Consider the following 24,284-nt stretch of genomic DNA (forward strand, 5'->3'; position numbering starts at 1 on the left):
TCACTCCCAAGTACATCAAATCTGACCTACAATATACTTTTTGCATGGCATATCTCCAAACTGAAATGGGCGTGTTAAAAAGCAAACCACATTATCCCCCCCCAAATATAGTGTGTGCCTGCAATCTGGGGAATTACGTGACTGAACTAAAGCTTTAGATCGATTTTCCTGCGCTAGGGATGATTAGGTTTGAACTGCTTTGAATATTTTAGCATTAGCACCACTGAGGATCATATATTTGCAAACAAGTTCTTTTTTTTTTTTTATTCTGCAGATTGCAAGATTAATCCCTACCACCGTACGAAGCTAGACACCCCCGTACAGCCTCGCAGGCCGTAGCCTTGAGCTGGCCTTAAAAGACAAAAATACGATCCAGCATTACAAAGCAAAGGGAAAATGTAGCGGGATGGACAGGCTCAAGTTTAGATTCTCTGAAAGTTCTAAAGGCTGCAACAGACACATGCTAACAGTTGTTGTTCTTGATAATGGGCAAAGACTTCTCAAACCGACACCCTGAAATCGATAGCACAAAGCTCATTTTCAGGCAGCTTGGCTGGTCGAGGCTTGCAGCTGTCCGACAGACAGCTCTGTGTATTTGTGTCATATTTTCTAAGGGTTCCCTTCCTGTGCAGTGAGATGAGAAACTGGAGACTGCGTGTGGAAATGTAGTTTTGTGATAGTGTGTATGAGAAAATAAAGCTGTTATCTTAAAAAAAAAATAAATAAATAAATACGTAACAGCTGCAAAGAGTATTACAATTTTTGAATACAACGAAAAAACACTTGCGATTTCATGGAGCTATTCATAGATACTTAGAAATGAGGCGATTTGTAATTGTATGTTTGAATAACATTTTTCTCCACTTACTATGAGCACACAGCATCACTTTCATAGAACTGTATTTCCTCCTCAACTGAAAAAAAAAATGAAATAAACACTACCACTTGGTTTAAAACACCAAAACAAATCAGTTAGGTAGTTGATACAAGTGATTTTCCCTAAAGTAAAAAGAAAAACAAAAAAAAAAACCCCACTAAAATTAGTTTTACTTAAACAAACAAGCAGGGAAATTGGAGCGAGCTGAAGCAAGAGTCAGAGAGAGTTAAAAAAAAAAAGACAACGGCTAAGGTGAACGAAACATGAAAGCAAAGGTTACAATCATGATGTGACCCTGGATGGTTTTGTGTCAGCTGTCTCTTTTTAAGGCGGTTCAGCCAATCAGGGTCACGTTAATCATCTCCCTGCAGGTAAATACGGGGTCTATGAGTGCAAAGCAGTTTGACGCGTGAGCCCGTGACGGGAGGCCCTCACTGAAATGTTTATCCCCTAAAACAGTAATTCAAAAGTTTTAATGAGACATAAAATATCCTTATTTTCATCGGTTCAAACAAAAGGTTGGGGTGGGGGGCAAATTATATCTTAATACAGTTTCCTGTGAACTATAAAACCTGTGCAGTCCAACAGATCTGGTGAATGAGCTCATCCCTCCCTATACTTGTGACATTGGTCATTACTTTTAAAATAGGTGGAGTGCAGTAACAGGACCAGCTGCATATGGGCTGATATAATCTTTTCAAGTAATAAACATATATATATATATATACACACACACACACACATATAAAACTGATTACAGAGGACATGAAAACCCAAAATCACAAGAGAGGGAATGCTACACCTCTGGTGTACTCTGACCATGTGCATAATCCTTGACTTAATCTGGCGGAACGACAGCTACCGAGATCAAACTGATATCTGACACGCTCTTGTCTGGCTGAATACCCTCTAATTACAGTGCCAAAGCTCCATAATATGTCTCTCAGTCCCAGAGGTCTGTGATGGGACACTCTTCCCTGCCAGTTAAAAAGAGCAACGCACTTAAACGTCTGGGCCAAGGAGACTGTGCCCGCCGAGCTTATTCCCCCCCCTTATCGCTCCATCTTCTCTCTCTCTCTCTCTCCCTCTCTCTCTCTCCCTCTCTCTCTCTCCCTCTCTCTCTCTCCCTCTCTCTACACGACATGAGCTATATTACTATACGGGATACCTTAGAGAAACTCGACATGAGCTGTAATTTAAACCTGTCATCGCTGAACAAGAGGGACTTGTTTGGTAAACAGAGCCCGTTGAACATTTGAGGCATGCAGCTGAAGGCACATCTGCACTTCATTCCCGACATGAGGGGGAGGACAAACGCAAGAGGCCACGCATGGCAGGCAATGCATCCAAATGGCTGCAATGATATCCTGGCCAAACGTGCCCACCCATTGGGAGGCAGACAGAAATCTGCTGTATGCATTCGATACCGGGACGTAAATCTAATAATCCGCCCCCAAATGTACACACATAGAGCATCTCTGTAATGAACTTATAGGGAATGTAATTTAATTTGGCAAGAAATTTCCACGCATCAAAGTAAGTTAAAATATAGCCCAGAGTTCCACAGGGACCAAGCCACTGAATATTTGCTACCGCAATGTGGCAAATGATGAGGGTTCTTTTTTTTTTCCAGTCAAGCAATTAAATATCAGACTGCTTCAGTGGCTGTGGAAAAAAACACATTAAAATCATTCCAGTTTAAAAAAAAACAACAACAACAAAAAAACAGTTCAGCATTTAGCTAACTACAAGGGGGTGAGGGGGGGGGGGGGTGCACTACTAAATTTACAGCTTTGAGAAGATGTTTGCAAACAAATGAGTTCAATGGTGTCCCACTCTGGCCCCGCAGCAAAGACCATGTGCTTGCGTTTGTGTAGAGTTCTAACACACATAGCTGTGTGTGTGTGTGTGTGTGTGTGTGTGTGTGTGTGTGTGTGTGTGTGGTCCCCCCCCCCCCCCCCCCCCCCCGAGACCTCAGTCTGTAAATATTACACTCTCTCTTCTCCTATGGGCAAGGTGGCATAATGGCATTTTAGTGGCGCATTATCAAATCTTTCATTCAATCAGGGACAAATCACAAGCATTGTGAACACTGAAACCACCACGAGACAGCAACAGCCATTCAAGAGGGATGTGCAAAAAAGCATAAATGTTGTATAAACACTTAAACCAAGACTCCTCGGTACGCCAAACCACAGGGCAGAGTAGCACGATAAGCGCTTTACATGACATGAGTCCTGCATTTGACTGGGCAAGCTAAGCATGCAGCATATCTGAAAGGAGAGAAGAGCAATTAGAAAGCAATAATATCGTGCTGCGAGGTAAAGATGTCAGTTTTGCGACCTCTTTTCTAAGAGAGATTACGAAAAATGATTTCTACAGTTTGCCGCTTGTTAAGATCAGTCAGATCACAAATATCAGCCTCGATACGCCAATAGCTGAAAAGAGCGTCCTCCAATCAGCACACTGGAGACACTCGTCACTGTTCAAGCATCCCTCCAGACCTTCACAGCAGACTTCCATGACTACTGAGTCACTTATGTGGTTAATGCCATACAATGACTTCTGCTGAGCTATGAATATAACCACACTCTAGGTCTGGGCTGTATAGTGGGACTTGGATTACATTTGCTCGAGTACAGAAGTGGTGGACCATTGAACTATTAGGAACTGGGCCAGTCGGTTCTATCACTGGACAAGCAAGCAGAGAACTCAGAGCTAAGCTTTGAGGGAGGAGGGCAGGGTTTCTCACCGGTGACTGACAGGACACAAGTCCCTACTATTCTGTTTGGCATGTGTGTAAGAGGGTCATTTTGCTTCAAGACTGAGGATACAGTAGCTCTTAAGCGTAAGCTTGATTGTAGCACCGCGCAAGAGAATCAGACTGGAGTTCAGCTTTACTGCACTTCAGCTTTAGGAAACGACCAAATTCCACATTATGTATTATGTACGATATCTCCGTGAAAAACAAGCTGACTTAGGCCAACATAATCATGAGACTACATTTCTCTTTAACTTTCATGTTTAGACACGACAACAAATTCTCTTCAATATCATCATAACCTGTCCTTTTTGTCTATTAATTTGCTTGTAAGTATTTACTTGCCTTAAATTCGGCTTATTAAAGAACTACTGGCATAAATCAAAGTTAACGCTACAATAATTTGAAATAAACTAAAGCAAACGTGCTTCTTTTCATTCGGAAGTTTAGGATTAATATTCAACATCAGATATCCCTACATGATGGAAAATTTTATGGTTAATCTCCCAGGATTTTATGGTTGCCGTTCCAGGAGAAGATGGGTTGAGTCGGTATCGCGAACAATTATTTACCTGAGTGTGGCCATGTTGGGCTGGTTCTGGAAGTGCTCCCGCCAGCGGTGCTGCATGCAGAAGTTAGGTGAGCCCTGGACACAGCAGGAGCCCACGTGCATGGCTGCAGGGGGCAAGGGGCTCTGGAACAGGTGGCACTCAGGCTGAGGGGTGGCACAGCAGGGTGGCGGGTGAAAGGGGCAGCGGACACAGCAGGGTGGCGGGAGGGTGCTGGGTAGGAGCTTAGCCAGCCTCTGAGAGTCAGTGACATGGGATGAAGATACTGAGGAAGAGGAGGAAGTGGACAGGGATGGGGGGCGGAGGGAACCATTGCGCTTGGCACTGCCATTTTGACTCAGCTGAGCTGGCTGCGAGGGTTCATTAGTTGGGGTTACCCTCTGTTTGGCTACCGCCGCGCTCTGGTCCTCGTCTGCACCCGCGTCCGGGCTGGCTTTAGCATCGGGGCTGGTTGAGTCACTGCTGTCTTTGGCAGTCGCGGTGGTGGTGGTGGTGAGAGGGGCTGCGCCGTTGCTAAGAGACAGGAGGTCGCTGGAACCTTCGGTCAGGGCCATGGTCCTTGGCCCACTTGCCAAACGTAGCTCACAACACTCCTCTGTGGAACAGAGAGCCGACAAGACAAGTTAGAAGGTTTATAGACACTGTCTAACACTGACACTGGTCACCGATAGTGGGCCTGACCAGCCCAGCACCGACGGAAAGTTAACATCATGAGAATTCGATTGAGAAAGGCTGAAAAGCACTGGGGAACAAATAACTAAAGCCTCAGTTTGAAACGCCCCGATACAACAGACAGACAGACGGACGGACAGACAGCATCGTCATACTCACGACACTCTATTAGCTCAGGGCAGCACAGGATGTTTCTTAGCTTTATTTGTGTGATGTTTGTTCTTTTATATTCTTTTGCCTGTCTCTCAACCGTAGCACAAGACAAGAACATATCAACGATGACAACTCCCTCCCGTCTGTCGGAGACCACGCTGACTGTTAAGCAGAGGCCCCGTTCCAAAAACACACAGCACAGTGAGGGTAACTGCAGCATGTCATTCCACAAAGATAACTGTGCATGAACAGCCGGCTCCTCTCTGTTTATGCTTCCAGTCTCCCTGTTAGTTAGGTAATTACGCATTTTATGACTTAACTATCTGATGAAAACACTGATTTATAACTCCTTTAAACTCACGGATTACAATACAGAGAGCATAGCCTAACACTTCAGATTTTGAAAACACGAAACGTGGTGTAAACATGTTCAATCTGAGCACATAATGTAGATTTTGATTTATTTTTATGATTTTTATACAGAGAAAATGCACCAAGTATTGACAAACTGTTCAAAAAACAAACAAACAAGATGCTTTTAAGTTATCGGACATGCCGTCTCATCCCTCAGTGGTTTGAGTGCTGACAAGCTTTAGATGCACATTTGTAGACATATGTAAGCATGAGGCAGATGATGTAACTCTAGAAAGAATCCTGACAGAGGAAATTGCCTCTAATTGTGGCAGAGGTGTGGAGTGACAGAGAGTACACAAAAAAAAAACAGAAAGAGATTGAATGATAATAGTGATTATGTTATTTTAGCCCCATATAGCACCTTCCAGTACTTTCTGGAAAACAGAATAAAGAAATTACAGAAAAAAAGGGTGGAAAGAAACAAACTACATTACAATGTTGGTGATGAGTAACTAACTTCAAGGCTGGTTTATAAAAACCGGTACAAAGTGTTTTACAGAAGGACGACATAGAATTTATGTGCATAACAAGTCTGAACAGATTTCAGATAACACAAAGTTCGATTCGTTTCATGGTAGGTTTAAATTTCAGCATCCAAGAACTGGAACTTGTTACAGAGGGCTTCAAGGCCCTGTGATATGAAATACTTTCGGTAGATGTTTCAGAAAAGTTGTCTGCGGCTCTCTTCATTGTGATATGCTTGACCTACACTTCAAAAGAACCAAACCGCATTTCACAGGTAAATGCACGGCTTTGCCGCTGGAATGGTGCCCAACTCCTAAGCCCTCCCTGAAAAATGTCAAGACTTGAACTTGGCTGGATAAAATGCAAATGTTCAAGTGTGACAGATTGAGTATGACACAGATCCCATTACCACAAAAAACTTCTGGTTTTAAGATCACCAGCATATGCTCCCTCTTTGAATTAACTGATGGAGTAAAGCTTTACTCCGGGGCAACTGTACAGTATCCCAGTAGAGCATGCAACACATGTATCTAAGTCACCGACATTAAATTACATCCGATTCTTTTCCACGTAATCACCATACTACCTCTCTAAACTCACCTTGCATAGTTGCCTCCATCCAAAATAAGGTTTATGAAAGATGCAAGTGTTTTATATGATGCGTAGGCAACACAGACCCCTTCCTGGACGTCCCGAGCGTGTGTGGTACACCGAGCATCAAAAATACTTTCTCGCGCATACAAAACCGGCGGTGTTCGCTGCTGAACTGCGTCCACTATAAAAAAAGGTTTGAGTAGAAGGCCTTTTTGAAAAGGGAAACCCAAGGGGGGGGGTGAGTGCAACGCCATGAATGTGACCAATGTATTATCTGATGCCCCATCCTTCGCAAGGGTGAAACCCGAGACTGACAGCCGTGACAACTTTGTTAGAGTGAGGGGGCCAAAGAAGCTACCTCACCTCACACTTTAGTCCAAACAGCTGGGATCAGACAAAAAAAAAAAAACCAAACAAACAAACAAAAAAAAAACTGCAAAGATAATACGAACAATATCGCACTTCAAACAAAATAAGTATGCACAGACCGAATGCTCTCGTTTTACTTTCTGAAAAATTATTAGCAATAACTAATTCGCTTAAACTTCTGCCAAAATCGAATCGAGGTCTTCTCCTGCCTCCCGTTTCACGCCAAAGTAGTCAAACATGCTTCCACTCAAAATCTGGCCAGTTAACTCTCTACATTCTACAGGCATTTAAAGACTCATCTGTTCTGACTGTATCTGCTCTACTGTTGCCACTGCTGTTTCCAGCTATTTTAATTTAACTATATCATATGAAGACTAACAGTGACGGCAAGTCACAATTAGGCATTTTTACATGGTTGGCCATATATCAATGCTTTGACTGATAGTGATAATTATAACAAATAATAACTAGTAATTGTTTGTCAATTATTAGTAGTTAATATCAAGTAGTTGCGACTATTTAAATTCTAACTATATGATGACGAAATGATCTGCAATGCAGAGTTTGCTTCTGGTCGTTAGATTCTCTACGTCGTTAAATGGTACTCAGATGCCGGTCTTGCTCTCTAGGGCCGTATGTTGTTTCATGTCAGTTTCATGTCACGAGTTGTATGTATTCAGTGCATAAGTCACTTTGGATAAAAGCATCTGCCAAATGAATAAACGTAAATGTTAAATCTGCCAATGAGAATGCACCTTATAGAAATCTTAATGAGGCTCACATGTAAAAGTAGGTATCATGACCAGATTTAGATCAAACACTTATGTGGAGTGTTTTAATGATTTGCTAGTACTTTCAAATAAATTCATATCTTTGTCCTCTAGCTCTTGTAATTCCCAACCTGGACAAGTCAAAGCACTACAACAAAGCAACAAATAAAAGTGCAGATTTTACAATAATCATAAAATACTGTCTTTGGAAATTCAAGGTCACTAAAGAGAGGAGTGAGAACTGTACATAAGAAATGTTGTGATCAGAACGGTATACAGATGTATGACTTTTGCTTAAGTGCTCTGCATATTCACAAATACAAAGAAGGACTAACCACAGAACATGTCCACAGTGCTTTTAAAATCCAAGGTGGAGAATAAGACACTTTTCTCAGTAAGATGTCACCTCTGTTGTGTAGTGAACCGATTATGTATGGTCCATCACTCACTTTGCACAAGTCTGTCTTCGATACTGTTTGTGCCCCAGGAATCCAGCAAGGGACTGTGTTTCCTAAAGAAAAGCAAGGGAGGACATAGAAAAGATGCTCGGTTTGAGTAAACCAATTTTGTGCCACTGTACGTAGGCTGTGGTACAATGGCCAACACAGTTACTGGCAGGTGCTATGGAAGAGTTAAAAAAAAAAAGACATACAGACACACTGCTCATTTGCCTTTTACTTCTATTTATGATGAAGAGATTTGGGTGACTAGCTACTCAGTGGGAGATGAAGCACTATATCCCTTTAATTAAAACTAACAGATGGTAATTTAGAAAACAGTCAACAGCCCCAGAGGGGAAAAAATATCAGCAATAAATGTGAACTGTTCTGATGGTGATTTCGTCTTTACTTTTAGACCTACATCTCATTAACCTTTTCCTTTCAGTTTCAGCTCCAATCTTACAGAGAGTGTATCACAAAGGCACTTGAGGTAAAATTCCTTGCTCAAGGCAACGGGGTTGGGATGCATCCGAACCATAAGTAATGTGCGGGAATGGCTGACTAATACATCAACTTCACCCTATGCTAAACAATTTTAAAATGCGAACTTCAAATTTAACTTCTAAACAAAGGAATTTAAATCCCAACGGCTTTAAAAACAGCCTGTAAGTAGACTTCTTATATGTCTAAAAAATCGTCCAATCGCTAACAAACGTTAACAAAAACAAACACGATTGAAAAAAAATAAGCTATACTGCAGCTGCAGCTGGACTGTCATGTGAGGAAATTATGAAATTCTTTCAATTTTACTGTAATGTGGATATTTGTTTGACATTACTTAGCCTAGGTCAATACAGACACACTGTCTACAGCTAACCAACAAATGACGACCTGTCGAGGGAGTCAGAAGCAGGAATGAATCTTTTTCAATGTCTTAAATTACATCCGCTGCGAAGATGCGCTTTTAATTAGTTTTGGTACAAGCAGAATGGATATTTCATAACACAGAAGATTGCTCAGGGCGACGCCAAGCACTCAGCGACCGCATCCAGACAACAGACGTCTCTCTCGCTGTAGTATCGACATTTCATTTCCAGGAGTCAACAAACTCAAATATTACCCTAAACTGCCAAGTATCCACAAACTCCGGCTGCTTGCGGTTTACTGCTATAAGCAAGTTCGTTAAAGCATTAAAGGTGTCATAAGTAAAGATTAAATGATCTTAAATCTATTCGCATTCCACAACAACAACGACGAACAATAACCATGTCATTACTAACAAATCGTTTAAAAAGTGGCTACCTTGAATGAGTTTTACGGAAGAATCCTGCGTCCTTACGTCTGGCTTTAAAATGATATCCGTTTTTGGTTTCTGTGGTAAAAACCCAACACTTTAACGGCAACCAGTCCGTAAGACTCGCGGTAAAGCTGCTCTGTTCGCATGGAGAAGCTGACTGGCGGAATGACAATCATATGCAGTCTGCCTAAGCGAGGGGCTCAGATCACATAAGGTCCAATCAAAATTCCCCGGCAGAGATCTTTTGTACGCTTGATTTTTTTTTCTCTGTCATGCATACTCCCACAGACTGTTTACCCTAAAGGAGCGAACATTTTTTGATTATTTCCTCCAATAAACGCATTTTATTTTACTAACGGAGCAATATAAATTAAAACGTCCTTTATGGCTATCAATCGCTGCAGTCCTAACCTTTCCTGCTTTTATATCATGACCTGGTGGCAGCTTTTGCTCCTAAGGTATTTTTTTGAGGAGATGCCTTGTGGGTTATGAAATATTTTAGGTTTAGCATAAACTATAGCTATGCATATGATGTAAAGTTGAGCTTTGGGCTATGACCTGTGAATATAACTAAAATTACATAACTCTGTGGCAGGGAACAACAAAATGAGTCACAATTTAATGTTAATAAACTAATAAAAAAAAGAAAATTGACTTTTACAATGCCTTGGTGTAGATGACTAACTTCTTATAACAAGGAAATGGCACACAGACTTGGTGATCTTGGCTTTTCTTAGCCCTGTCAGGTTAGGTTAGCATTTTCCCCAACAAATCCAAGGCAACTGCCTTGCAGGGGGTTATTTGTGCCAAAATTCAGAGGAAGTAAATGTTGCAAGCTGAGGTCTATCACAGCGGAGTTCTTTTGGTATTACAGTTATACCTCACACCCCTAGTTTGCTCTCCAAATTTAATGAAGCTACTAATTCAGTTTGTATTTGTGCAAAATAACATCCATAATCACTGTTCAAATGTTGAATACGGCTAAATGTGTGATGGCAGTCCTTCTCTGTGCCACAGAATTCAAAGGTCGCAACTTGGAAACTTATTCTGGAAGCTCCCACTTACAATTACGACTTGATCCTGTTCCAATATGGAACTATTGGAAATATAAGGCGATGTATGAACGCAAAAACAGCTGTTGTGTGTTTATTCTGTCTACAGGGGAATAGGTAAATCATGAAAAATGAGCAAAAGAGGCGTAGTATGTTTATCATAATTTAGGCTGTACCATGATGACCCAAGCAGAGATGCTCCAGACAAATGTGGTGCCATTGTCAATTTTATTATGCTAACAACAGTTGTGGCACTTATTGCGAAAAGACACTCGTAAACTTTTAACTAGATTATTTCAAAGACATGTGAAACTTCTCTGTACAAATAATTTATTGAAATATTTTTTTTCTCTTCCTAAATAATTTCATTTACATAACTGTAAAACCAAGCCAGAGAGCCAATGGTTGTTTGTGAACGACTGGAGAGTGGGCTTGGTATCCTAGACTGAACTGTACTACTGCTCCACAGACCAAAGCACTAAATTTGGAAGACCAGCACATAAGTTCACGGTACAACAAAACCTAGGTGAACACGGCAAAGCTAGGTGAGGCTAATTAAGGGTTAAAATACCTCAATAATAGCATGCGTGTTCTCCCAAGTCAGCCTTCCATGTTGCTTACCATGTCTGTGACAAGCTAAATTCATTCCCAAACATATACGTGTTCCTTATTTTTGGAGGTTGTGTTGTGTGTATAACTCACATTTGTCTATAGCTACAGTGAAATGGCAGTTATGTAAATGCAAAGAAGTTCATGAAGATGATCGGACATTTCAGTTGGATAACCTAGTTTTCAATAAATGGGGCTTTGTCTTTGAAGTGCTGAACCCGCAGGGACGTGAGGCTTAAAGTGAGGTCTGTGAGCAGATTACGGCACTCTTCTGCACCATGAAGTAATCTGTATCAAGCAAGGCCAATGGCAATCATGTGCTCTAGCAGCAGGGCCATCTGAGTTGACCAACGATGCCCCCTCTAAAATAACAAGAGGTTGTGTAGGCTCCAGCACTACACTTCAAAGGAGGACATTTCAGAGGAGAGGGCACTGTAACTGGATGAAGCCTGAATCAAAGCACTCTGGGCCCAGCACTGATCACCCACAGTTCATCAAGTTGACAGGGTCAGCCAACAATACGGCAGGGGGGGGGGGGAACCCCAAAACAAAACAAAACAAAAAAAAAACCTAAAGGGGATGAGGGTGATAGAGGAAGGGTAGTGTGTGTGTCTTTTTCCTAAGAGATGGGATACATTTTGAACATGTTCAAAGAGAACATGGAGACACTGAGGGTTGGACAGAACATTCATTTACAATAATGTTGTCTAGAATTAAGACCGCAAGGTCAGAGATATTTTTTTTGCTCTCTTTTGTTTTGTTTTTTTGGTGCAATTTTCAAGTTTTATACCCTCTCAGTCCTACCCTCCACAAGAATAACCACAGTAAAGTTACAGAACAGTTTCTTAATTGGTAGTCTATTTATTTACAAGGCATAGTTCATTCAGCTCATCTTCTCTACAACCAAACATCTAAGTTACTCCCAGATTCACTGTTTCAAAAGATAAAACAAAGAAACACCTCTCACCGAAAGGCTTTACATGCAGGTCAGTCTCTAAAAAGTACGCAAGAATTGTTATAACTCTCTAAACCATCTTGGTTTTGGAAATAAATTTACAGTAATCTACTATTCTACATCGTGCAAGAACAGTGAAGTCATTTTATACTCCCAATGTGATTTGTCGTAACTCAGCGTTAACTCTAAGCGAAGCTGAAGGAATACATGGTAGGAAGAATGAAACTCCACACCACGAGATACTCCTCCTCGGCTTCTGTGCGCCCGCTTTTTCGGAAACGCTGCGTAACCCTATCTATCTGAAGCTTCTTAGGGGTGAAGACAGACAACTCCCAACTGATGAATGCTACCTCCCAATTCCCACATGGACGGATGTTGGTGAAAGAAAAAAATGTGTGCGGGCCCAAATATTTCAAGACATCTCAAACGCGCTAAACATACATAGCACAGAGCTGGGACAAACAGCTAATTAAGCCAAATGAGTGGTTAATAGAAAGCAGTCATTTTTTTTTCCTCTTGACTGAAAACGATAACATTTTTGGAAATCCATTTTTCCTATGAAAAAAAAAAAAAAAAGAGAATATGATTTTCGCAGGAAATTACACAGAAATTAAAACCTTCAAATATGTTCCATATTTTAAATAGAAAATAGTATGAGAAATATCAGCAGGGCTTGTTGGGGGGGTTGTGTATGTAAAGTGTTGATAAATGCACTATAGTATATGGCCATACTTCTCTACAACAATCAGACCATTTAGAAGGTATGTGCTACTCACCATATTTACCTGTATGGAAATATAATTGAGAATGTAATTTTTAAGAATCGAAGTACATTAATAAACCGGAAACGAGTGTGTAAGTTACATTAAGAATCGGGTGTTCTGTCGAAAAAACCTAAAGGGGATGAGGGTGCTGTCGTTAACACACACACGGACACACACAAACACAAACAGCTTTTTTGTGCATCACACTGAAGGAGGGGTTGCTATGAATGCCAACTCATTTTAATGATCACATTCAAGCTCCACCTAATTTCAATGAATATATTAATGAGAAAAGCTTGTGTCCTAAACAGTTATTTCATCCTTAAAATACTTGGAGAATGAAATAACTACTCCAGGTGTAAATGCAAGTCACGTTGGCATCGTGTAGTACAACCATATGCTGCAGCCACATGATCCAAATGGTTTTAATCATGTCCCAGAAAACTTTAATCCATAAAAAGAGGGGTGGAGGATTCTTGGCTTCAAATAAAACATGGGAGTTGGTCCAATGTGTGAGAGCAACAGTCCAGCCTGTGCTCCTATCAACATTCCTCTTACAGGTGTTGACTGACAGTTTGAAAGTTGTGACAGACTTTGTGTTGTCCATGTGTCATTTCAATGATATGGGTGACAGTGTTCTGGCATTTGACAGCTGTTTGCGTTTCTTCTCAAAACTGTTAGGTTTAAGAGATTAGCAGTTTAGGGTGTGTAATTCTAGCGAAAAAGTTATGCTAACGCACAAGCTTGAGAGGGACAGGAATTAGACAATTCCAGGGTGATGATAAAGTGCCAATGCCATGTTCGATGTTAACCTGACACTTTTCACAATACACTAGTGAAAAATGTTATGCTTAAATTTTTTCCCATTTTCAGATAAGACTGAGCAATTGCCTGGGAAGTGCTTATACAACAAAGTTCGAGAACTGATCAACAGATGCCTGTGATTATGGTTGCTTCAAAAAATGCTCAGTTAAGAGTCACAACTAAGACGTCGGGTCTCAAGAAGCGTCTGCTATTTATTCATGATTCTGGCTCTCTGTCAGAGACCAGTTGAAACCAGTTCACATTTTCTCTCTCTTAAATGCTTTTCTGTATACCCATACCCTAAAAGTCAACTTTTTGCTTATCCCATCCTCACGCGTCTCTGTCTCTGTTGACTGTCTGGGACAGACAAATGACAGTCCTCTCCAGTTTCTCAGATGGCAAAGCTGTCTGTGGAGACCTCCCTGCAGTCTACTGACAGACAGTGTGTAGAAGGGACCCTGTCCTGTTTGATCTTGGGCTTGCTGAGATCCTAACAGGGGGTCCAGACAGACAGACTGGACAGTGATGAGGGGGAGCTGGAGATGGGGGTTTAAGGCCGGACCTTTCTTTGAGCGCAAATTTAGCGTTTGTTCAACAGGTCGGCTTGGCCTTTGAGGAGGCTGCCCAAACTATGTGCTGGCCATCCAGAGTCAATCTCAGCCCTGGCTGGTGCTCAGCAAACAGTGAGGGGCCCGGGAATTTCTCTCTCTTCCCGCCCGTTTGTTGAAGGATAGGGGGGTGGGAGTGGGAACGAGGAGGACAGGGTAGGATGAGGGAGGATGTCTGTCACACTCTGGCCTCAAAACGTCCACAGGCTTTTGGAATGGGGATGTCAAATTTCTCTGGGACTCTCTGATTCCACACTGTGAAAAAACCCGATGTCCGATTTCTGGGCCGTTAGCATTTCTCTGTTATTAACACTAAAAGTTCAAACTGGACAACGGTTTATTCCCAGCTATTTTTATCTCTAAAATGAATTAACATGTAACTGAATTGTCCATTTATTACAAACGATAACTTGGATTTGGCTGCGCTGTTCTACACGGGATCTTGTTATGCATAAAAAGACACAGAAAGTTCACAAAAAACTGTACTAGTTGCACGTCATCATGAAGAAACTCAAACTGACCTGTCCAAAATATAACCATGGCAGTGTGGCTGACAAAAGATGTATTTTTAGATCAGCCCTTCATGGATAATTTAAAGGACTAAGGTATCCATATTGTTCATGTTTGTAAAAGGCAGAATCAAGGGTAGCCAAGTTTTCTTATACCATGTTTGTGCCAACGGCAACCCAGTAACTTCACTCTGTTTCAGCTCACTCAGCAACCTCCGGAAAGACGGCCATTCGTTGTGCGTGTGTGTGTGTGTGTCTGACAGAACAGGGGACCATTTTAATGCACAAGCCTGCACTAATAAGACCTCTGGACTGGGAAGAAGGAGCGGCTGGCATCTCAGTTCTGTCACACTAGCCACGGAATGGATTGCGCCAGCAGCTGTTCCTCGCGCTTAAAAAAGTGAAAAGAACACTTCAGAATGAGAAAAGGAAAAAAAAAACAGAACACTGTGAGCATTTAAAATCCCTCTCCCTACATCGATTTTCCATGTTCTAAGTAGGATCTCTTCATAAATAAGTAATAATATTAGCACACACCTTAAATCTAGCACAGAGTGGCGCTTTGGGCTCTCAGACTGTAAATGAACTGGCATCGAAGTGAGCGTGTTTCATCATGGCTCTTTCTTTTTTTTTTTTTTTCTGGCCTTCTTCTTGCTTGGCAGCCAACCAGCTTTATACCGTAATGTGGGGTTTTTTCATGAAACATGATTCATGTCTAAGACCTGTGTAATTAGGGTTTTACTGGGACTCTTCAGATCGTTCTGAGCTCTTTGCTGCTGGCAACGAACCAACGCGTTGCCTAGAATCCCTTCTAATATGGACTGTTTACGCCAGGTGGCTATCGTACCTGGATTTAACCCAGCTAAACTCTGCCTCAAGGACCGTGTCCATAACATCTTAAACACCTTATTTTTAGCTTGTTGCAGTTGTTTTCTGGTCACTGATGTGTTTTTCACTTGTTGTGCTGCTTAAGGTTAAAATTCACTAGCTCACAAAGAGGTCACAACTTGAATACCCAAAGCCAAATGTCTAATCCATGCATCAAAGCAGCCAAAAAAAATCAAGAAAATAGAAACAATTATAATAATAAGAGGACTATACAGCAACAAATCATTATTTAATTGTTCATCTTTATTGCTAGACATCTGAGCCCAATAAAAATATGCCTAACCAGTCTCTCTTTATTAAGCAAATGATGCTTGACAAGTAATCACAAAGAACTCCAACCAAAACAACTTTAACTTAATTAACCAAGAATCAATTACATTTTAAAATAAATAAATAAATTTATGATGTACTTTCAGCATAATGCCTTCCAACTGGTGTTGAAGAAAAGGTTTCACTCATGTCATTGGGAAAACAAGCCAAAACACATAAACAGCAATTCCGGAACTCGCTAATCCACATCAGTCTTTTGAGACTGTTGCACTGGTGGTCCCCGATGTTTTGCGCAAATTACCACAACGCACAGTCTTGAAGCGAGGACTTTAATTCGGGTGATAAGGCCTGACAGTATTCTGATAATTAGTTTTCCTCATGTTACGAGGGCTTTCACTTACCATGCTGAACAAGACACTGTATATATTGGTTTGCTGGAGTAGATTCTGGACTTAAGAAAGGCAGTGCATTCTTACTATGCCAAACTTTAAGAAATGACTGCTATGTTTTTGTAAGTATAAAATCTTGGTTTTTGGTATATGCCTTATAAAATTACCAACACAAGTAGCAGTGTGGCAAAAAAAAAATGCAGTCCATTTCCCTTTTAAAACAAACAAGGTGAAATTTATGGGGATTCAGAGAGAATAAGGGGACTGTGACAACTTTAACACGCTATCAGAAAGGGTAGGACAAGTTGATCCCTTATTTGCAGCTGGAATCGGAAAACGAGACACCTCACTGCTCATCTCCCACCATCATCAGGTATGAAACTACAAGCCATGTTCGGGGAACAGACGCAGGGCTCCAGATTCGCAAGTCTCTTCTAAGTTAAAATTTGAACTGGCCACAATCACTGTGGCTGGCGAATCTAAGAGGAGGTTGTTGTTCTATATCGAACAAAAGCAAAATAACTTTCCTTTCATTTCCCCAAATTGAACAAACAAAAAGTTGTGCAGTCTGCATCCACTCTTATTCTGCTATAAAATTGTGCATTTTGCCATGGTATGCCTGTTTTGTGGCTGGAAACAGCTGTGATTCTGTTGACAAGAATAATGGCCGCATTCTCTGTGCGCAAACGGAAAGAGTGAGAATGACTGCTCAGTTACAATATAATTATCTGTAAACATACTATCTACTAATGTTCCCAAAAACAACACAGTTCACTCCCCAATATGACGACGGTGCCAGAGTCACTGTGTCCCAGGAGGGGAAGTTGGGGCAGTAGACAGTAAACTCCTAGTAAGAGAACCTCAACCACACCAAAGAAGAAAAAAAAAAACACACACACAAGCAGAAGTTACTAAGTTATTACCTGTGCTACCAAGGACTTTGTAGTTCAAATGAATGACCCAACGGCAAGTAGTGGTTGAAAAGCCATTGGGCGGATGTCAGTTTCTGACGTCATGTTCGGGTCATGCGGCGGTTGTGTGTCAACAACTTTTGGCAATCTCAAAGAAGAGTTGTTTTTGGACGTTTGGTATTTCCAGTGACCACTTGGCCTCATGAAAAGTGTGACCAAAATTGACTAGTAAATAAGGTTGTTTTCTTTGCTTCATAAAGTTCCATACTAATAATTCCAGTCGTAATATGCATAGTCCCTGCCTTTCAGAGCATCCTCTCTTTGCAAACTAGTAATCGGCAATTCTACGCGCATTGCTGAAAATACGGTCAAGAATTCAGAAACTACTGAACCAATGATCACAGTGAACAATTAACCAATTACTTCACACGCACTACAGGAGGTATATGCTGTATACACCACCTCATGGTGTTATCCACCTAACTGTTAATTTTAAGTGCTGATTAGTACAAATAAAACCAGGTTTGTAACAACAAATCCCTAAAATGTACCTTTCTCAATAAACAACAAATAATTTATCAAATATGTATCTTTAGGTGATTAATTGTTACGTTTCAATGACTAATCATTTGACTTCCCATCATTTAATTTACCAAATATAATCTCCTTTGTGGAAAAACAAAATCACTGTCCAGTTTTCTTTGAGGGGATTAGTTATGCTAGTTTTGTGCTTTTTTTCCCTCCACTAGTTTGACTAGATGCCTCGTGAGAGTGCTAGTAGTCATGGTTACAGAGCTAGTCTGCAAACTCAAATGAGTTTTCATAGCTTGTCAGTAAATAGGGCTGGCTGCCAAACCCAGACTAATCTGGATTATGTTATAAATATTTATTCATGTATGCAAGCTTCCAAAAGTAAAATTTATCTTGTTTAAAGTATTAATATTGCAAAGCTGTCAAAATACAACCACATGAATCCCATGCAAGGTCTAAATAGATGTCAGGGCAACGCTACAAAAAGGACTTTTTAAATTGAACATGTGTTGGTTGTGCAATGCTGTAAGGGCACTGCAAAGCAGAACGTGGGGGTGGAGGGGGGTGGTGTCAAACAAAATTCGATAACAAACATTGTGCGCCGTACTAACTGTGAACAGTAAGGCCTGACTGTTGGAGGCAGAGTTTCAATTACCCAGATACCTTTGGCCACTAAAGAAACAAAATTGTCTTTAAAAAGATGTATTTAAGGTCCGACAGTAGGTGAACACGACCTGTCCTTTTCTGTGAAATTAACACCTTGAAAGTCCACAGGAAGCATGCCGCTTAACTGTGAACATTTTTTATACCATCTCAAAATAACTCAGACAGGCCTCTGAAAATGGGAGTCAGTGACCCAAAGGTTTTTGTGTAAGATGAAAGAGTCGATATTTCATCTTAAAAATTACACCAACATTTTTGTGCAACCTTATCACGCACTGATGCCAACATTTAACACTTTGTCACGTCAGTGTCAGCATTGGAAAAAAAAAAAAAAAGTTAGTGTGAGCTTTGAACAGAGAGGTGCATCATCAGGACTACTGGCAGAGAGGGGAGACATGGGGGAAAAAAACAGCACTCCTTATTCCAGCAGGGCCTGAATGATGAATGTGTGCTTTGACAAATGTGTCCTATAAATACGAGCATGTGTGTACTCCTGTCTGTCACACTTGCATATGGCCATGATGCTGTGGGCAGGGGCGTGTCTGAGGGTCTGAGAGTATTTGTCTGAGAGTGTTTTTGTGTGTGTGTGTGTGTGTGTGTGTGTGTGACTGCCTCAGAGAGACAGAGATATGGCTTTAGTCAGGGAAGAGCATAGGGGGATAAAGGGGTTACTCAGGTACAACTTCAAGACCCATTTTCAAGAGTCTCACTCATTAGGGAAAAAGGAAGGGGGGGGGGGGTTTTCTTTTCTTTTTTTTTTTTTTTAACAAAACAACTTAACACATCATTTGAAATGTGGAAGTCTTGGGCCCCTTAAAGCAACAAAGTGACGTAAAAACCCACGAATGTGATACTGTAGTGGGTGCAGATGAGACATGGCTTAAGCCAAGAAGTGTGACTGAGGAACATCCAGGTGTCTCTACACATGCATCTCTGTTTATATGCTTTAACTGGCCATCCAGTGATCCACATATATCAGAGTGCAGATCAAGTACATGGAATGGCTAGCCCAATGAGGGTATGTTTGCATACGCCGCAAGGATGTCGGGTGAGTTATAGCTCACGGTTTAGCCACTTTGGCTTTTTATAGACGTTAAGCATACTACTGAAGTTTTTACTTGACACTGCCAACAACACGAACACCCCAACTAAATCTTCAGCTATTGAGATTTTTCCACCAGTCCGGAGATGAAATGCAAAACACGGGTGAATGCCAGTTTGTACCATATTCAGAAACGTACATTATTACAATAAATGAAGTCTATGCAGTATTTTGGCATTGATACCTAAAACTTAAAAAGAAGTAAAAAAAAAAAAAAAAGTATGCTCAAACAAGGTCCAGGTTTCTGTCAGACCTGCAGCTATGAGATGCCTGTAAGCATTTAAAAATTTATATATGTTAAAAAAAATTAGTGTAACATGACGGCAAAGTGGAAAAAAACCCCCAAACAAACAAAAACCAAAATCCCTATCCTAGAAAATGATCCAAACCTGTGCAGGCTTCACTTTAATCTGTTGTCCATACAAAAAAAAAGGTGAAATATTATTCGAGTCAGGCACACTGAATGACATCATAGACTAGGTCTACTGTCCGGCACCAGGAAACATTATAATAAGGTTTCTGTATAGAAGTCTCCGCTCCGCGGGCGCAAAAGCACATTTCAGTTTGTACAGTTTTCCACTGTAAAATCCAAAAAATTAAAATGCGTCTCATGAAAAGCAAACTTCAAAAAAAAAAAAAAAAAAACTATTTACATGTGAATTTCCTATAGGGACAGGTTAACCTCTGTGACAGATAAGAATAAATTTCTAGAAACAAGAAAAATTGAAAGAAGTCTTTCGATCTTCTCTCGCTAGTTTTTATCTTGGCAGACAGGAAACCAAGCAATCACACACACTTTGGTCAACCTTTGCCTTCCTCTTTTCTTTGATGGAACTAGTTTCTAAGCCATAAACGTAGCAGGCAGCATAAGTGGAGAGTGCAGGGGGGGGAGGGTGTTGGCCATCCATTCAGCCTAGCACAATACATGTTGTTGTAGCACTTCACACCTTCAGAAGAGTAATTATGGCAGTAAATTATGAAGATTTACAAGTCGTAATAAATCACGCCATTGATCTGGATAACAGGAGCTTGTGCTTCCTAGCAAATCAGGGCAATACCCTTTTCTCACAGCTGAAATTATTGCTAGGCTGTCACTCCCAGTTATGGAGCACTGGAAACAAAGGTTCACTTTCAAAGATTTTCCAAATGAATTAGCCAGTCTCTGAAAAAAAAAAAACCCAGGAACACCCTATTCATCACTCTGGGGCCCCTACGTATGAAATACTGTATAAAGGTTTACAAGCTGCTAATCTTGACTTTAAAAAGGGAGGAGAGGAATATGAATATGACATGGGAGTGATTCCAAAGGTCTTCGAATAATTGTTCCGTTTTATAAGGTAATAAAGGAACAATCTCTCAAACAACCACGTCAGTGTTAACGTGTGAAAGCCTCGGTGGGAGAAAAACGGCAAATAATTAGTGCCATATTGGGCTATGAATACCTGTTCAAACAATCCACAGATGCGAGTAAATTGCTCTTAACATTTGAAAATAACGTTTCGGGTGACACGATTCACCGAAGACAAACCTTTACGGGGGAAAAAAAAAATCGCTATTCTTGTGAATTTTCGGATGATGTCTTCCAGTCTTTTTATGGATTCAACGAACCAAATTTGGTGCGAGTTCCATTCTCTCTATACTCTTTGTTGCAATGCCCGCTAAATATTTGCTCTTCCCAGCTTTCCATGGGAACGATGAGGGAAACCCTTTGTACCAAGGGTGTCACGCCACATTACTTCTTCCTGGCACTGAACCTCAGGTCTTCTCACTCTTTAAATTAAATGAGGACTTTTTTTCTTTTTGAAGTGTCATGAGCTCTTTAACAACTGCTTGTGCAGATCAAGAGCAGTAATTCTGTACCAATTAGAGGCAAACCAATGCATAATCTGACCAAATGACATTTTTCACTGCTCAGTAGACCACTGCATGTGTTCCCTGCTACATTTCATTTGGAAACAAGGCTTTTTAAATATAATAAGGGGGTTTATGCGCTGCAACCCAGCCGCAGAATCCACTTCTGTCAAGTTCCTGATGGACTGTTCTTGACAAAGCCATCTCATTCCCTAAGTCGTTACTTGCAGTCATCTCTCTGAGAGTTCCTCATCTGTTCCACCATACATCTGAAGACAATGACTGGAGAACGAGTCATTAGCCATTTTAGCTAAGGTGATGTTAGCATAGAGGTCTGGTCGCAGAACATAACGGATGATTGGAGACATTTTCACTCGTGTCTCTAAGCATGATGGTGTACTAACTGCATATGTAAGTCAGGAACACCCCCTCCACTGCGTGGTAGCACCTGTTTTAGTGCATGAGGTATATTTTGTATTGCTCATTTTCTAAAGCGTTTCTTTATTTTTGTCAGCTGCTTGTTAAACTTTTCGCACAAATCGTAATGAATAAAACAGTACAGATAAATAAATCCTGCTCCAGAAACACATGAAAGTTCCAGAAACACTTCGTAGCACACCCCGAGAGATCACTAATTCAGGATGTCAAGAGCATGCGATAAGAGGAGCCATCTCCAAACGTTCTGCTCAGAAGAAGAGCAAACTACTAAAGATATATAAACAAAAGCACTACGCAACAAAAGATTACAAGTACAAAGTAGATGAACTTTTCAAACTACTCATTATACCAATAAACTAGTACATTATCTGAGGCCCAAGGCTAGCATGCAGTTTAACAGCAGCAAATGATCAAAGCACATCCTTGCTGAGAAAAGCTGGCTTGCCAGAAAGTTGCTGTTAATAATCAACTCCCCATGACTAGTTGGCCAACACAGCTGTTTGGTTCCCTTGCAGCGATATTTTGACACCGGGAGACCAGACTGCCAACTCCCTTCTCCTCTTCTTCCCATTCTATGTTCTCGTTTCTCCAGCTTCGTCTTCGGTGCATGTGCCCAATTAAGTGAAATTTCTGCAGCTGGGCTAAAAAGGTGTGTAACAGTTTTTCTTCGCTCTCAATGAAAAACAGACCTGAGAAAAACAGACCTGTAACGACAGACGCAGCTGAATCATCCCGCTGCTCTGTGCCGTAGACATCAAAAGGATTCTGGGACTCAGTAATCCGTTTGGGGTTTTGTTTGAAAGGTTGAGCCACGGTAAACAACACAAAGACAGGGAGTATTCAAGGAGAGATAAACTTGTTTTCACCTTGAGCTCTACTGATCTCTTGCAAAACCTAGCAAAAAAAACACCTACCTGACATTGCTGTGCTCTGTTTATCAATCGTGTCGATCAATAAATGATCGAGGGGAAGAAAAGAAAAGCTCCACCAGGTATAGTAACAGGTAAGAGTGGTTTCACCAGGGAGAAACAGATATTAATGCTGAATTGTCACGTAAGCCTCATGTGTATTGAAGTCTGCTTTCTATACACCTTTCTCTTTTAGGTCTCCTAACTTTTAATAACATTTAATAACATTTTTGGACACAAGTATTGACATTCAAAGGTTAAGCGGGACGTACAACCTCAGCATCAGACGGACAAATATGTGAGCAACTTACCTCGTGGCCCTGGCCAGTTGTGGAAATAAAAGGAAAGAGATAACAGACAGGGTTTGGTTTTCCACACAGCTTGTTTGAGCATGTCTAGCAGTCGAGGAGGGGGGGGGGGGGGTGTGGAGAGAGTAAGGGAGGAAGTTGTATTGTTTCAAATATAAAACATTCTGAATGAGCTGACAGGGCATTGTTTGTAATAACACCCAAGCCCCTAAGTAAATAAGGAGAAAACCACTTGAGATATCGCAGATCAGCGCCAAAGACTATGAGGATGAGGATACAGGCCAATGACAATTATTATTCAGGCATCTTTGATAACTGCAAACCTTATTTACAAAAACATCTGTCTATGATGTTTCCCCTACCTTGACCACAGTGAACACTTTACATACGTAGGCTTCAAACACATCCCATTGTCTTGCACTGTGGCAGATTTCAGTCCACTCTATGGAGTAGTCTTTGACACAGTGAATTAAATGCTTTTTCGTTTTCATTTGCTTATTTGATGAAATGTATTAGTCTGGTCATCATAAATGACACCATTCCTTGGTTGCAGAATACACTTTAATATAATTCTGATTTCTGGTTCAATGAAATTACAAATTCTCCCCAACAATACGGTCAATCCCAACTCCATTTCAAATTCAAAGACTGAAATTGAACCCAACTATTAATGTTCAATTAAACACACAAAAGATTTAAATCCTCTTATATAAAGAGTAAAACCACATACTCGGTCTGCTGGGACACACAACACGGCATTTGGAGCTGCAATATGTTAGCACCAAAGATTTTTTTTTTGACAGACAATGCACATTTGACTGTCAGAGTAATAGCACCTGAACGCATGAAAGGTAATTAGCAGCTAACCCAACCAAATCTGGTGCAGAAATAGATAAGAAAAACTAGGTCGGACAGAGACACACAAAAAAGTCATTACGACGGGATAAGATAAAATACAGAAACACATAGCCTGTATAAGACAAATAAACACATGTAACCTCACACACAGAAACACACATATACGTGGGAAGGGCTGTACCTGAGCGGCGAGTGTATTCAGTCAACGCTGCGGTGTCTGCTGTGCATGCGGTACATGGAGAGTGATCCTCACGGGAAATCAGCTGGGAGAGAAGAAACAAATAAGATTTTGAATGACTAAACAATCTTAAACACCGATTCTGAGAGCAGCGTAGAAACAGTTACAAACAACGCGTTTCGCTTAGGGTACGAGGCTGCCTTTCCAGACGTGCATCGTTAGCCGGCAATTTCTAACTTTCAAAGTCAACCGCTCGTCAAATGGGAATAAATAAGCTTCGATAAGCGCTGAATACAAAGGATTGATG

General features: G+C 40.9%; 1 protein-coding gene across 1 annotated transcript in view; it reads right to left on the reverse strand.

Moving 5' to 3' along the window:
- disp1 (dispatched homolog 1 (Drosophila)) overlaps positions 1–24,004 on the reverse strand; it is a 36,773-nt gene extending 12,769 nt beyond the window's left edge. Inside the window, exons 1-2 of the mRNA XM_030772723.1 lie at positions 23,981–24,004; positions 4,211–4,802 (exon numbers count right to left, since the gene is read on the reverse strand). Of these exons, the coding sequence (XP_030628583.1) occupies positions 4,211–4,761 (551 nt within the window). The 5' untranslated portion in view covers positions 4,762–4,802; positions 23,981–24,004. The remainder of the gene's footprint in view (positions 1–4,210; positions 4,803–23,980) is intronic.
- Positions 24,005–24,284: the final 280 nt, after the last annotated feature.

This window comes from Chanos chanos, chromosome 4, assembly GCF_902362185.1.
Source record: "Chanos chanos chromosome 4, fChaCha1.1, whole genome shotgun sequence".
Taxonomy (NCBI): Eukaryota; Metazoa; Chordata; class Actinopteri; order Gonorynchiformes; family Chanidae; genus Chanos; species Chanos chanos.